This window comes from Armigeres subalbatus, chromosome 1, assembly GCF_024139115.2.
Source record: "Armigeres subalbatus isolate Guangzhou_Male chromosome 1, GZ_Asu_2, whole genome shotgun sequence".
NCBI lineage: Eukaryota > Metazoa > Arthropoda > Insecta > Diptera > Culicidae > Armigeres > Armigeres subalbatus.
The window spans coordinates 150,573,606-150,585,883 of record NC_085139.1 but is presented as its reverse complement, the minus strand read 5'-3'; the positions used below and the strand labels follow the sequence as shown (position 1 = coordinate 150,585,883).

The following is a 12,278-nucleotide window of genomic DNA, read 5'->3' as shown; positions in this document are numbered from 1 at the left end:
CAGTGAGATGGAAAACGGAACAGTTCCCCTACATTCGAAACCAATATTTAATTTAAGTATTTGTTTAATGTTAGGAAACAAATCAATAGCAAAAAATACGGCAATTACTGAAAGAATATTTAATCTAGCTGAGCTGTACTGTATAGGCTGGATGGTACAGTGAAAACTTTCCCCGTATAAGTCCGTTGGTTGTGTTGAGCTGTTGATAAGATACATACAGATGAGATTTAAAGTACCAACGAACGATATATGCGTAATCCTGCTGAAATTATTTAAGGAAACCTGATTTCAAATAAAAACAAACATCGCTACGACTACACATAAAACGTGCATACAAGATCACTACCAAAAGTACGAGTTTAAATGTCTGTAGGTCAAAGTCAAACGCGATACATTCCAGCTCCATCAGTTCGATTCAGTCTGTGGAAGAAGCAACAACAGATAGCAGCATGTGTTACGCTAGCAAAATACTAAAGTCTCACATGAGATTAATGAGCAGCGTGGCAAGCGGCACGGCACGATCATTTCAACTTCTTCCTGGGCCTAGAAGGTTTCCTCTGCTCGGGACAATAAATGATATCATTCATTTAGGGAACCCAAAAACGTACGTATATTCATTAATTACTAATGTGAATTTTGTGCTGCACTGAAATTTGCAGTAGTGTTTATGTTGATATCTCTCTTTAGTGTGCTACTGATAACAATCGAAGCATGATAGTGTTGTATTGTATATTCATCTTAATAAATGATTTTGCATATTTTTCGTACGAAATGTAGCGTTATGGAGGCAAAATTAATTAAAAAACTTTTATAATCTAAATTGAACCATAAAAAGTGAGATATCATGCCTAAAGTTTTAAAGAAGCTTAGAACTTACAGTTCAGTTGACATAGTCGGATTTTGTTGATAACATTTAATTAAAAATTCCAAAAATTAAGTTGAAACTATTTCTGTACACTTAAGATAAATTGCATGATTCTGGCAGTTAAACAATTGAACATACAAGAAGTTCAGCTGTTGAAACTTCGGTGAAATTCACAGAAAATTGTTGAATGAATTAAGAGTGTATGTATGTGTGTAGGAGATCAGCTTCCATAACTCTCATATATCTATTAGCATCTTACTCTGATAACTCCTGCTAGTTCTTGAGTCCTGCCAAAATTTTAGAATTTTAGAATGAATATTATTTATTTTTTTTCTGTATCACTGCAAAACCGAACTTTTGATAGAAGGCTCGGATAGCCAACGTGTTATATACCAATAGACTCAGCTCGACGAATTGAGATGTCTGTATGTGTGTATGTATAAAAATGTGAGACACGCTTTTTTCTACATAGCCTTATCCGATTTGCTTGCAACAGGTTGCATTCGGAATCCAGCCTAATTTTTCGCTATTGAAAATTTGCACGATCGGCTTTTGCGTTCCGGAGAACGTACACGAGAAAGGTGGATTATTCTGAGTTTTTAATAGAATATGGTAATCCATGCTTGAATGGAAACTTGCTTCCACTGCTGTATGTACTTGGGAGAAAAAAAAACTCATATGTGGGGAAAAATCTCCTTTCCTTGTATTGTTATCAATCAATAAGATGAACTTTGTACTTTGTGGGTTCTATCTTTTGAACCTTCCATCTAATTCTTTCTTGTGTCTATAAAGCTGAACTTGTCCGGCACGAGCATTGACCATTACCTCGGAGAAGTCGGCTTGTTGCGCTGTTGAGCGCCACCCCACAGTCTTCTCACCTGTGTACCTATCCTCCACCTTGACGTGGCTGGTGTATCGACGACTCAAAGCAACTAATCGTCGCAATCTCCTCGGTCTAGTCCCCGACGGCGGTTCTAGCTTACGCCGACTGTGAGCTCCCCTACGAAATAATGAATTGGCATGCCTGAACCGATGTAAATACTTCCTGGAGCATCCATTGCCCGACAGGAACTGCGTAAGGGGAAAGTTTACCTTGTCATGTTTTCTGTTTATCCACGTCCACATGATTGGAATGACCCGGTGGGTTCACCTTCCTTTCTCTGTACTATACTCGACATCGAACGGATGCTCACCATCTTTCGTGCGTTTTTGGTGTCTCTCCGCTGATAACACTTGATGTCCTCCGCCATGGTGATGTAGATGGGTAACGTACCAGACATTACTCATACTGCTTATAAAGATATCGTTCTATAGGCGATCGCAACACCTATGGCCACCAGCCGAAACAACCTTTTCAGCTTTTCACACCCGCTGTAACCCGCATCGATTTGTGTCCTTTATAACCACCGCGCGGGTCTCCTCATCGCTTCTATTTCGATGTCTTCTCAGAACCCTCGATCACTATGCAAATTGCATCCACCGTCAATACTCCAGAATACAAATTGCATTTCAACAGTCCGCGCTCCCTCCGCACATTTTGTTAGCATGTTGAGAATTGCATCCACCGTCGATACTCCAGAATACAAATTGCATTTCAACAGTCCACGCTCCCTCCGCACATTTTGTTAGCATGTTGAGAATGCTCCTCCCCATGAACTTTCCGAGCGTGTCTTACAGGCATATTAGCCTGTACAAGGTCCCAACCAAGTGGCTTGGCACCAACTTCTGGATCTTCCACATTTCTAGGAAGTTGCCTTTGTCCGTTCAGACGTTTTTGCAGCACGTTCCTTAGATGCTGATTTCTCCTTCTGACCTAGTACAGTACTCCATCCTTTTCCCTACGGATTGGCGTCCGACTCTTCGACGGCTGCAGCATCCTTAGGCGTCAGCTTCTTGAGTCCGCCTGGCTTTCTGGCTTTCAGCGAGGTTCTGCCCTTTTGGGAGTCATGGTGACTGATGTACTCTCAGCCAGTTCCTCTTTACCCCGGTTTTCTAAATTTTCTAGGGAACGGCAGTTCCGTCGGAGCTAAGACAGTATCATTGTTCGCTCCGCCACATCGGCCCTATCGCTGCCGTTTCAAATTTATTCACTGCCAATACTAATGCTTTCCGGATTCTATAAACCATATCCTTTACATCCTTATTCACGTTGTTCCTTCCATCTACGAAATTATGGACCTCTTCCACTACTTTCTTAGCTGCCACTATTTTCGGCTTCTGTCAGGTTTTTTTCAACCCGCTCTGCACTGGCTGCTGTACCTGCTTTTGCTGTTGCTTTAGCACAACTGTGGCGGTGATCTCACTAAACCTCCACTGGTGAACGGACTCGTCGCTCCTACATATGCTTCGGTTTAATTTGGTCATTTTATTTATCATCAGACTAAGACCGGAGTGGCCTGTGCTGCACATAAAAGACTTCTCCATTCAGCTCGGTTCATGGCTGCACTTCGCCAACCACGCAGTCTGCGAAGGGTCCGCAAGTCGTCCTCCACCTGATCGATCCACCTTGCCCGCTGTGCACCTCGCCTTCTTGTTCCCGTCGGATCGTTGTCGAGAACCATTTTCACCGGATTACTGTCCGACATTCTGGCTACGTGCCCGGCCCACCGCAGTCTTCCGATTTTCGCGGTGTGAACGATGGATGGTTATCCCAACAGCTGATGCAACTCGTGGTTCATTCGCCTCCTCCACGTACCGTCCACCATCTGCAACCCACCATAGATGGTACGCAACACTTTCCTTTCGAAAACTCCCAGTGCGCGTTGGTCCTCCGAGAGCATCGTCCAGGTCTCGTGTCCGTAGAGAACTACCGGTCTTATAAGCGTTTTGTAGATAGTCAGTTTGGTACGGCGGCGAACTCTATTCGATCGGAGCGTCTTGCGGAGTCCAAAGTACGTACGATTTCCAGCGTCTCCGAATTTCTCTGCTGGTATCGTTAACGGCGGTCACCAGTGAGCCCAAGTACACGAATTCTTCAACCACCTCGAATTCGTCACCACCGATAGAAACTCGTGGTGGGTGGCTCACATTGACCTCTCTTGAGCCTCTTCCTATCATGTACTTCGTCTTCGACGTGTTGATGACTAGTCCAATCCGTTTAGCTTCGCTTTTCAGTCTGATGTAGGCTTCCTCCATCCTCTCAAAGTTACGTGCCATGATATCAATGTCGTCGGCGAAACCAAATAACTGGACGGACTTTGTGAAAATCGTACCACTCGTGTCAATCCCTGCCCTTCGTATTACTCCCTCCAAAGCGATGTTGAATAGCAGACACGAAAGACCATCACCTTGCCGTAACCCTCTACGGGTTTCGAAGGGACTCGAGAATGCCCCTGAAACTCGAACTACGCACATCACCCGATCCATCGCCGCCTTGATCAACCGTATCAGTTTATCCGGAAATCCGTTTTCGTGCATTAGCTGCCATAGCTGGTCCCGATCGATTGTATCATATGCGGCTTTGAAGTCGATAAATAGATGATGTGTGGGCACGTTGTATTCGCGGCATTTCTGCAATACCTGACGTATGGCGAACACCTGGTCTGTGGTAGAGCGTTCACCCATAAATCCCGCCTGGTACTGCCCCACGTACTCTCTTGCAATTGGTGTTAGTCGACGGCATAAAATTTGGGAGAGTACCTTGTAGGCGGCGTTCAGCAATGTGATTGCGCGGTAGTTGCTACAATCCAGCTTATCGCCCTTTTTTCAGTTTAATTTGTACTGATATTCATTTGTCAGGGTCCTCCTCCCAACCGTTGTCTCCATACGTGACGTACATAGTCGCTTATGGTCCATGGGCGCACTTTTATGACGGTGTTCAGAGCCGATCGCGCAATCGAGAAAATCTCAACCGACCCTAGTACTCACCAAGGAAATAGGTGGACGAATACCGAATGTATTCGGAGGACTGCTATTTTTTTTATCGAGACGGAGGCGGCCGTACTGTAGACCTACTCGACGTTTCCAGTCAGTATCACCCTTCCTTACTCAGAGAGTAGAACATCTCGACCGTCAGCCTAAAGTCGTCGAGCGTCGAGTCCAATCCGCTTTTCAGATTCTGTTTGTTGTCGTAAGCCGCGATAGTATGTCGTAATTAGGACCTTACTGGCATCGATCCTCTGGCACTCATGTCGATGGGTTGAAGTACTTTGGAAGCGAGAAAGCTGCTTGTAGACTTGTGTTTTGCCTTTCTCGTACAAAAAAAGTTATACCAGACGGCTATAACTTCACTCCAAAAGAGACTTTTGAAAGGAGGCTCGGAGGCCCATAGTATTATATATCAATCGACTCAGCTCGAAAAACTGAGCAGACGAATTCAAATCAGAATCTATCCAAGGTTTTCACTTTAGCGTACACTATGTGTACATAACAGCTATAGAGTCATTCCAAAAGCGAACTGTTGATAGGAGGCCCGAAGGCCCATAGTGTTATAACCAATCGACTCAGCTCAACAAACTGATGTGATGTCTGTATGTGTGTAAGCGTTGTAGATACACTCTTTAGAAATTAGCATAGGCCGAATCACACGCAGCAAATTGAATTTGGTCACATTGTTTGCTATTGGAAATTGACTCGAATATACTATGGTCTTAAAAGTTAGGGACAAAATACATTTTTAAAGCAATACACATTGCATTGTGGTTTTGTTTTTATCATAGTTTTCATCTTCGTCATTCATTTGTTAATCATTTTTACCTCGAAAGATTGTTTGATTTCGTCGCTATAAGACGAGTTACACAAGTTGTACCTCGATCATATGCACTTTTTCATTTCATTGTCCATATAATCGAGTTTTCCATATTGGTTTTTTTATATTCTCGATAAATTAGTCTTGGCATAGCATACTAAAGTCACTGAGCAGAATACATAAAATATACTAAGTGAGCAGTAATGGATTTTCAAATTCGTTTGAAGATTTGATTCCGTGAACAAATTAATTAAAAACAAAAATAATATTGAACAAATGTTGGAAAATGAATTGTTCATCCTGTAAGGCCGAGGTAAAATCGCCTTAAAACAGGGTAAAGTCTACCAATCAGTATTTTATACAAGGGATTTTTTCTGCTTATGAATGCAAATCGAGTGAGATGGAAACAACTTTTGTTTTGAGTAAACAAAAAAACTGTGAAATAAAATCCAATTCGACAAGATGCCGATGACATATATAAGAGAGAATACCAGTTAACAGATACCTTTTCCACACACGACGGTATATGAGCGAATCGGACCACTTTCCTTTTACGTTGATGCTCTTCTCTTACTCTTCAAATGGAAGCTTGGCATAAAGAAGATCAAACGATATATTTAGTCACCGAAATTACACTCCGTTTGTTTTAAAATCTATTTCTGCATAAAAAAAATTAAGATCAGCTTTTGCAGAAAACCCAAATATTTAAAAAAAATTATAGAAAACTGAAAAAATGCTGCATTGCCCCTATTCGCATAAGAGTCCCATGTCAGTTTTGTTAACTTGTGAAATTTGCCGTTGAATTTTTAAAACTCGTTTTACATGGAGAAATAATTGAAATCTAATAAATTGATAAATTCTGCAAACTTTTTGTAAATTTGACATAATATTTTAGATCTGTATACATTGCTATGGAACTATTAAATGGTACATAATTGGTTTTTTTCATTTGGAAACAACATGTTGATTATTTTATTTATTTGAAAGAACACCTTTTAATGAGCTACAATAAATTTTCTTTCACACTCGTAGCCCCTAAATTTGATGTTTAAAATTCACTTTCAAAGTTTTTGGAAATTCGACTGTTTAGCAGTCAGCTCACAGGTTGACAGCTTAGCCCATAGTAAAATTATGAAATTTTGGATTTGGGCTCAGTTTTTTATAGATTTGAGATATGTAATACTCTCAATACCCCTAAAAACCCAATTATGTTTATTTTTGTGTATACTAGCCTATCCAGATTACGAGCTTAATGACATGATAAAGAGTATTTTGATGTCAAAGTTCAGCTCGTAATCTGAATAGACTGTTAGAGTATAAAAATCCGAAATGTGACAGTTTTGGGAATTAATATCGAGAAAAGCCTGTTATTTTATCAGTTTTGTCTTTCTCGTACAACAAAGTTGTACCGAAGGGCTATCATTTCATTCCAAAATCGAACTTTCTATAGATATCTCGGAGACCCATGATGTTATATATCAATCGACTCAGCTCGTTGTTGAGTTTGTATGTCCGTGAGTATGTGTGTGTGTGCACATAAAAACCGAAAAACATTAGCCACTTTTTATATAGTAATTCTTAACCGATTTTCTCGCAACAAGTTGCATTCGACGGATCGGTTCATTGCGTTCAAAAGTTATGAAGAAAATTGTGTGTTGAACCATATAATATTGGTTGGTTAATTCACTATACACCGTTTACAAAAGCCGTAATGTAGGCATTTATTTATGATGTGTATCACACTAAGGCGAAAACAAACGATTGAATCGAGAAAGGTATCGTCACCGCTAGGTGGATTAATCTTGGTTTTTCTTAAACAAAAGGTTTTGTTCTGAAAGAACATCAAAATCGTCACGGGACTCTTGTGGTAATTGCGGCAGTGCACGTGTAAACCAGCATGCATAGTTGGCCTGATGTTGGTTCAATGTTGGTTGCCAATCCAAAAAAAATGCACTATTTAGATTTTCTGTTTTGAATTTTAAAAACTTGTTATAGGCGTCAAAAATATGAGATCTTTGGAAAAGTGGACTGTAAATAAATTGAAGAATCGATTAAGCGAAATAAAAAATCGTCAATTTTATCCCATCCAATTTTTAGATAAACAAATATGTAATACTTTAAAACTTGCTTCATTTTTCAGTTTACATCTCACAATTTCTAACCATCATAAGAAATATGGCCCAATATTCAGGATTAAAATTTCAAACATTGATGCAATCTTTTTGAAAGATCCTGAAATGATGAGAACTGTATTTTCATACGAGGGTAAATTCCCAAAACACCCTTTACCAGAGGCTTGGACCTACTACAATAAAAAACACAACTGTAAACGTGGACTATTTTTCATGTAAGTACGATACTGAGTAATTGTTTAGTTCATCATTTATTCAGATTATATCTAAACAGATAACACTGAATCAACAATATTATTATTAGGTATGAGCGTAAATTTCCAAGGTAATATTTCTTCCAGGGATGATGAAGAATGGTTGCATTATCGCAAACTGCTTAACCAACCATTAATGCGTAACGTCGGTTGGATGATTGAACCTATCAAACGAGTGTGCGATAATACTATCAAAAGTTTTCCAGAAAAAGCAACAAACTGTGATAACGGTGGCCAGAAATTTGAATTAAGAAATGCAGAAGCTATACTCTACAAATGGTCAATTGAAGGTATGTGATTTATTTGACATTAATAAGTTCGTGCATACAAAAACAAGATACTATCGACACGCCCTTGAACATTAAATTTGACGGCATTTCTATCGGTGCACGAGACGATGCAAACTAACGCTTTACGAGTTCATTTGGCTTTCTTTTGCAACTGTCTATACACTGCCCATCATCGCAAAAAATGATCTCTAAATTGGAAGTGGTTTCAGCTGACCAGGAAAAATCAGAAAAATCGTCCCAAAAAACTCGAAAACTATCAAGCAGTTGTGGTATTACAAGCAAAGCTACGAAGGATCTCCATCGGCCTTCAAATACATTATTCAAATCAACATCAATTGCGTAAAATTTTGTTCACAGCAAATGGCAGAAGAGTTTTGCAGTGTTACGGTTACGGTCACTAACCGTAACACTGCAAAACTCTTTTGCCATTTGCTGTGAACAAAAATTTACTCGATTGATGTTGATTTGAATAATGTATTGGAAGGCCGACGGAGATCCTTCGCAGCTTAGTTGTCTGAAATCACCAGTCTAGCGTAATGAGGGTCGTGGGTTCGAGTCCTATCGAAGGAAAGTGGTTAGTTTTTTTTGTGTGTCTTTATTAAGGAGACTTTCAGCCCGAGGCTGGCTCGTCTCCGGAAGTGGTTAGTTTTCAGAACATTTTAAATTAGTATCCATGTCGGGTGGTCCAATATCCGGAAAATAGGCAAGTAATTTTGATTGAATTGAACGGCGAAAAGCTAATTCATTTTGAGTTGATTTGTCGTTACTATGTTAAGGCTAACTGCACCAACCTATCTACGTATCTATTATCTTAGTGAAAATCCCGTGCTTTATTGACCTATGCAAATTATGTCTTGCAGGTCATAACTCATAGTATGATTTTAAGTAAATGAAAAAAAAATGGTTTCGTATTGTTTCAGTGATACTTAGCTTAATGCTAGGAAACTCCTACAATCCCAAAAGCGTAAATAGACTGAGCGAGCTAGTCGAGCAGTTCTCCCAAACTGTCTACCAAATATTCCTATACAGCTCAAAATTGATGGCTGTTCCTCCTAAGCTGGCTGATCGAATGCAACTGGATGCATGGAAACAATTTGAAACTATTGTGCCAAAAACTCTTTCCATCGGTAGGTACGTATGTTAGATGTACCCAATGTACTGTTATTGATAATTCAATTTCATTTAAGCAAACAAAATAATAGACATATCAATGGATGAAATTGAACGTGGCGATGGACTTCTATCTAAGTTACAAGACTGCATTTCATCACGAGATACAATAAAACGAATATTTGCAGATTTTATAATTGCAGCTGGTGATACGGTAAGAAGTCTGCTATTCAAAAATAAAAATTAGAAAATAGTTTTATTTAATACCATTACACTATTTATAGACTGCATTTGCCACACTGTGGTGCTTGTACCTTCTAGCCAAAAACCCCAATGTTCAAACAGCTGTGCGAAACGGAATCCAAGGCGATTTCTTCGAATCACCACTCATTCGAGGAACTGTGAAGGAAACTCTCCGCTTATTTCCTGTAGCTCCTTTCGTCGGACGCTTTCTGGATACAGATGCTGTTATCGGTGGTCATCACATTCCAAAAAATGTTTGAATATGGTAATTGAAGCGGAAGGCGGTTTCCCTAATTACAGTTTCTTTCCAGGCCCTGGCATTATTGTCATTATACACGGCAGGTAGAGATGAAGACAATTTCTACAAACCGAATGAATTTCTTCCAGAAAGGTGGATACGACGAGGCGATAAAAATCTATCACTTACACCGTTCAGTCCTAATGCCAGTTTACCATTCTCGATGGGGAGTAGAAGCTGCATAGGGCGCAAAGTAGCATTAATCCAAATGCAATATCTATTGTCCAAGGTAAATACTATAAAAAATAAATGAAATAAATATAATTGATAATTTACATGCTTTATACATTTATAGGTTTTGAGTGAGTACCATTTAACAGTATTGAATAAAAAAGAAGTTAATGCCGAATTGAAGATGATAACTGTTCCCAACTCAGAGATTAATTTGGCTTTCCACAAGCTTTAATCAATATTGTAGCAGATTGACATCAATATTGATTCAATTGACATCATAGTTATTCATATTTCTATTATAGTAAAAATTGTTTATTCTGAATACAAAATTGTGTGAAAGTAATATTTACTGAAATTATTTCATAGAGAAACTTACCTACTTTTTACTTACTTGTACACGCCTAGTGGTGCAAAGGGCCGACTTTAAAGATTTTAATATTGTAGCTTTAGGGAAAATCCATTATTTAACCTTTTGTCTGTGCTCTGGGGTCAATATGACCCCAGGCCACTTTGAGTGGCTGCCATTTTTTTAGTTTTCAACCGATTCTCCTAATTTTTGGTAGTTTGGTAAAACTCGCCGAGATCTGTCTCCTAGGTGCAAATTCGCTTGAAAAATCTTGAAAATATGCGCTACAGTGTACTTTTAAAAAAAAAACTTACGTTGTCTGTGCTCTGGGGTCAAATTGACCCCAAATTGAAATTGCTATAACTTTTTTAATGTTTGGCCAATTTTGGATTTTTGGGGCTGTTTCGAAAGATAATTTAATCATCTTTCAGGTCGTTACCAAAGATTGACTATAGGTGGGCGGGTACATCGCGGGGCGGGGTTTTCGTAAAAAAGGGTACAAAAACGGTGATTTTCCATGCTTATTTTACTTATATCTGAAAATCCTACCTATTTTGAACTGCACCTTTTCAAAAAGGTTATTTAGGAAGGCGTGTGTTTTGACATTGTAGGTCGCTAGTCGTATTCGACCAACCGATATAGACCCACATTTCGAATGAGTGGGCATAATGAACTTTCAAATGAACATTACAATGTAATCTGTTATAACCACCTCCTATAAAAGAGTAGCCAATAAACAGCTGATGCGTCGTTTACTCAGAACTAACCGAAGACTTAGTTATTTGTTTTCCTCCACTGAAGAAAGTTCTTGATAACTTAAAGTGGCGACGAGGATAAGATCGGAAAGTGATGGTGTAGTAAAAAAACTTCTGGTGAAAGTGATTAATAGCCCCATTTGTTTGCCATACTGTGTGCATTGAATAGCCATTGGTAAATAGTAACAGCCTGCTGCTGGAATTTGTACTTTTGTTCCTCTGTGCTATTATGGGTGTTGCTATTATTGAGGAGGCCATCGCGTAATAGAACAATAACGGTGAGCAGTTTTTGTCACCATAGTTTTTTTTTGTTAAACGCTTATGTCTGGCAGATCGTGTGGTGTTGATTTAATCGCCGTTTTTATGATCTTTGCTTAGGCGCTGTGTTTTAGTTCCCCCGAAGTGAAAGTATCACCAGGTGCAAGAGGGTGTAAGGAACAAAAATTGGTGGTATTTCGGAAAGGCTGAAGGACGTTTTCGTTGCTGTTGCTGTGGTTGGTCGTTGGTTGCTGCTGCTGTGGTTGGACATTTTGTACAGAAGGCTGGAGGATCGAGTTAATTCGAGCCATTTTGTGATTGGACCATCTTAAAGATTGTACACAAAGGTATGTGGTTTTTGTTTGTTTTGTTTGTTTTTACAATTGATTTTTAAATAGAACCGTATAGTCAGATTTTGTTTTTTCTGGGATTCATCCTTTTTTTTTGCATTAGATAAAAATGCCTTTAATCGGTTCCATTGAAGCTTATGTCCCGGGCTCCACTAGTTTTGCCCAGTATGTGGAACAAATAGAATGGATTTTTAAAATTAATAAAATTGAAGAAGATGAAAAACTCGCTTATTTTCTGGGTTTATGTGGTCGAGAGACTTACAGTGAACTTAAGCTTTTGCACCCTGGTGTTGATCTTTCAACAAAGACTTATGAGACAATAGTGGACTCTTTGAAGCGCAGATTTGACAAAGTTGATACAGATATGTTCCAACGCTATAAGTTCTACAACATGGTGCAAGGCGAATCAGAAGCTGCTGAGGATTTTATTTTAAAGTCAAACTTCAAGCGGAAAGTTGCGAATTTGACGCTTTTAAGGAAACTGCGATTAGGGATAAATTGGAGATGGAAGTTTCT

General features: G+C 39.2%; 1 protein-coding gene across 1 annotated transcript; it reads left to right on the top strand.

Annotated features, from left to right (window-relative positions):
• Window positions 1-268: 268 nt before the first annotated feature.
• On the top strand, window positions 269-10,382 carry LOC134207388 (cytochrome P450 315a1, mitochondrial). Its single transcript, XM_062683116.1, has 8 exons — window positions 269-604; window positions 7,693-7,899; window positions 8,026-8,228; window positions 9,149-9,355; window positions 9,416-9,552; window positions 9,623-9,835; window positions 9,893-10,108; window positions 10,175-10,382. Exons 1-8 carry the CDS (start codon window positions 450-452, stop codon window positions 10,283-10,285), a joined length of 1,449 nt encoding a protein of 482 aa, XP_062539100.1. The 5' UTR covers window positions 269-449; the 3' UTR covers window positions 10,286-10,382.
• The last annotated feature ends 1,896 nt before the right edge of the window (window positions 10,383-12,278 follow it).

Bases quoted from the DNA above. Each gene is read 5' to 3' on its own strand.
- LOC134207388 (XM_062683116.1), top strand. From the start codon at position 450: ATGTGTTACGCTAGCAAAATACTAAAGTCTCACATGAGATTAATGAGC. The intron at 7,900-8,025 runs GTAAGTACGATA...TATTTCTTCCAG, and splicing joins AAACGTGGACTATTTTTCAT to GGATGATGAAGAATGGTTGC. The intron at 9,553-9,622 runs GTAAGAAGTCTG...CACTATTTATAG, and splicing joins TAATTGCAGCTGGTGATACG to ACTGCATTTGCCACACTGTG.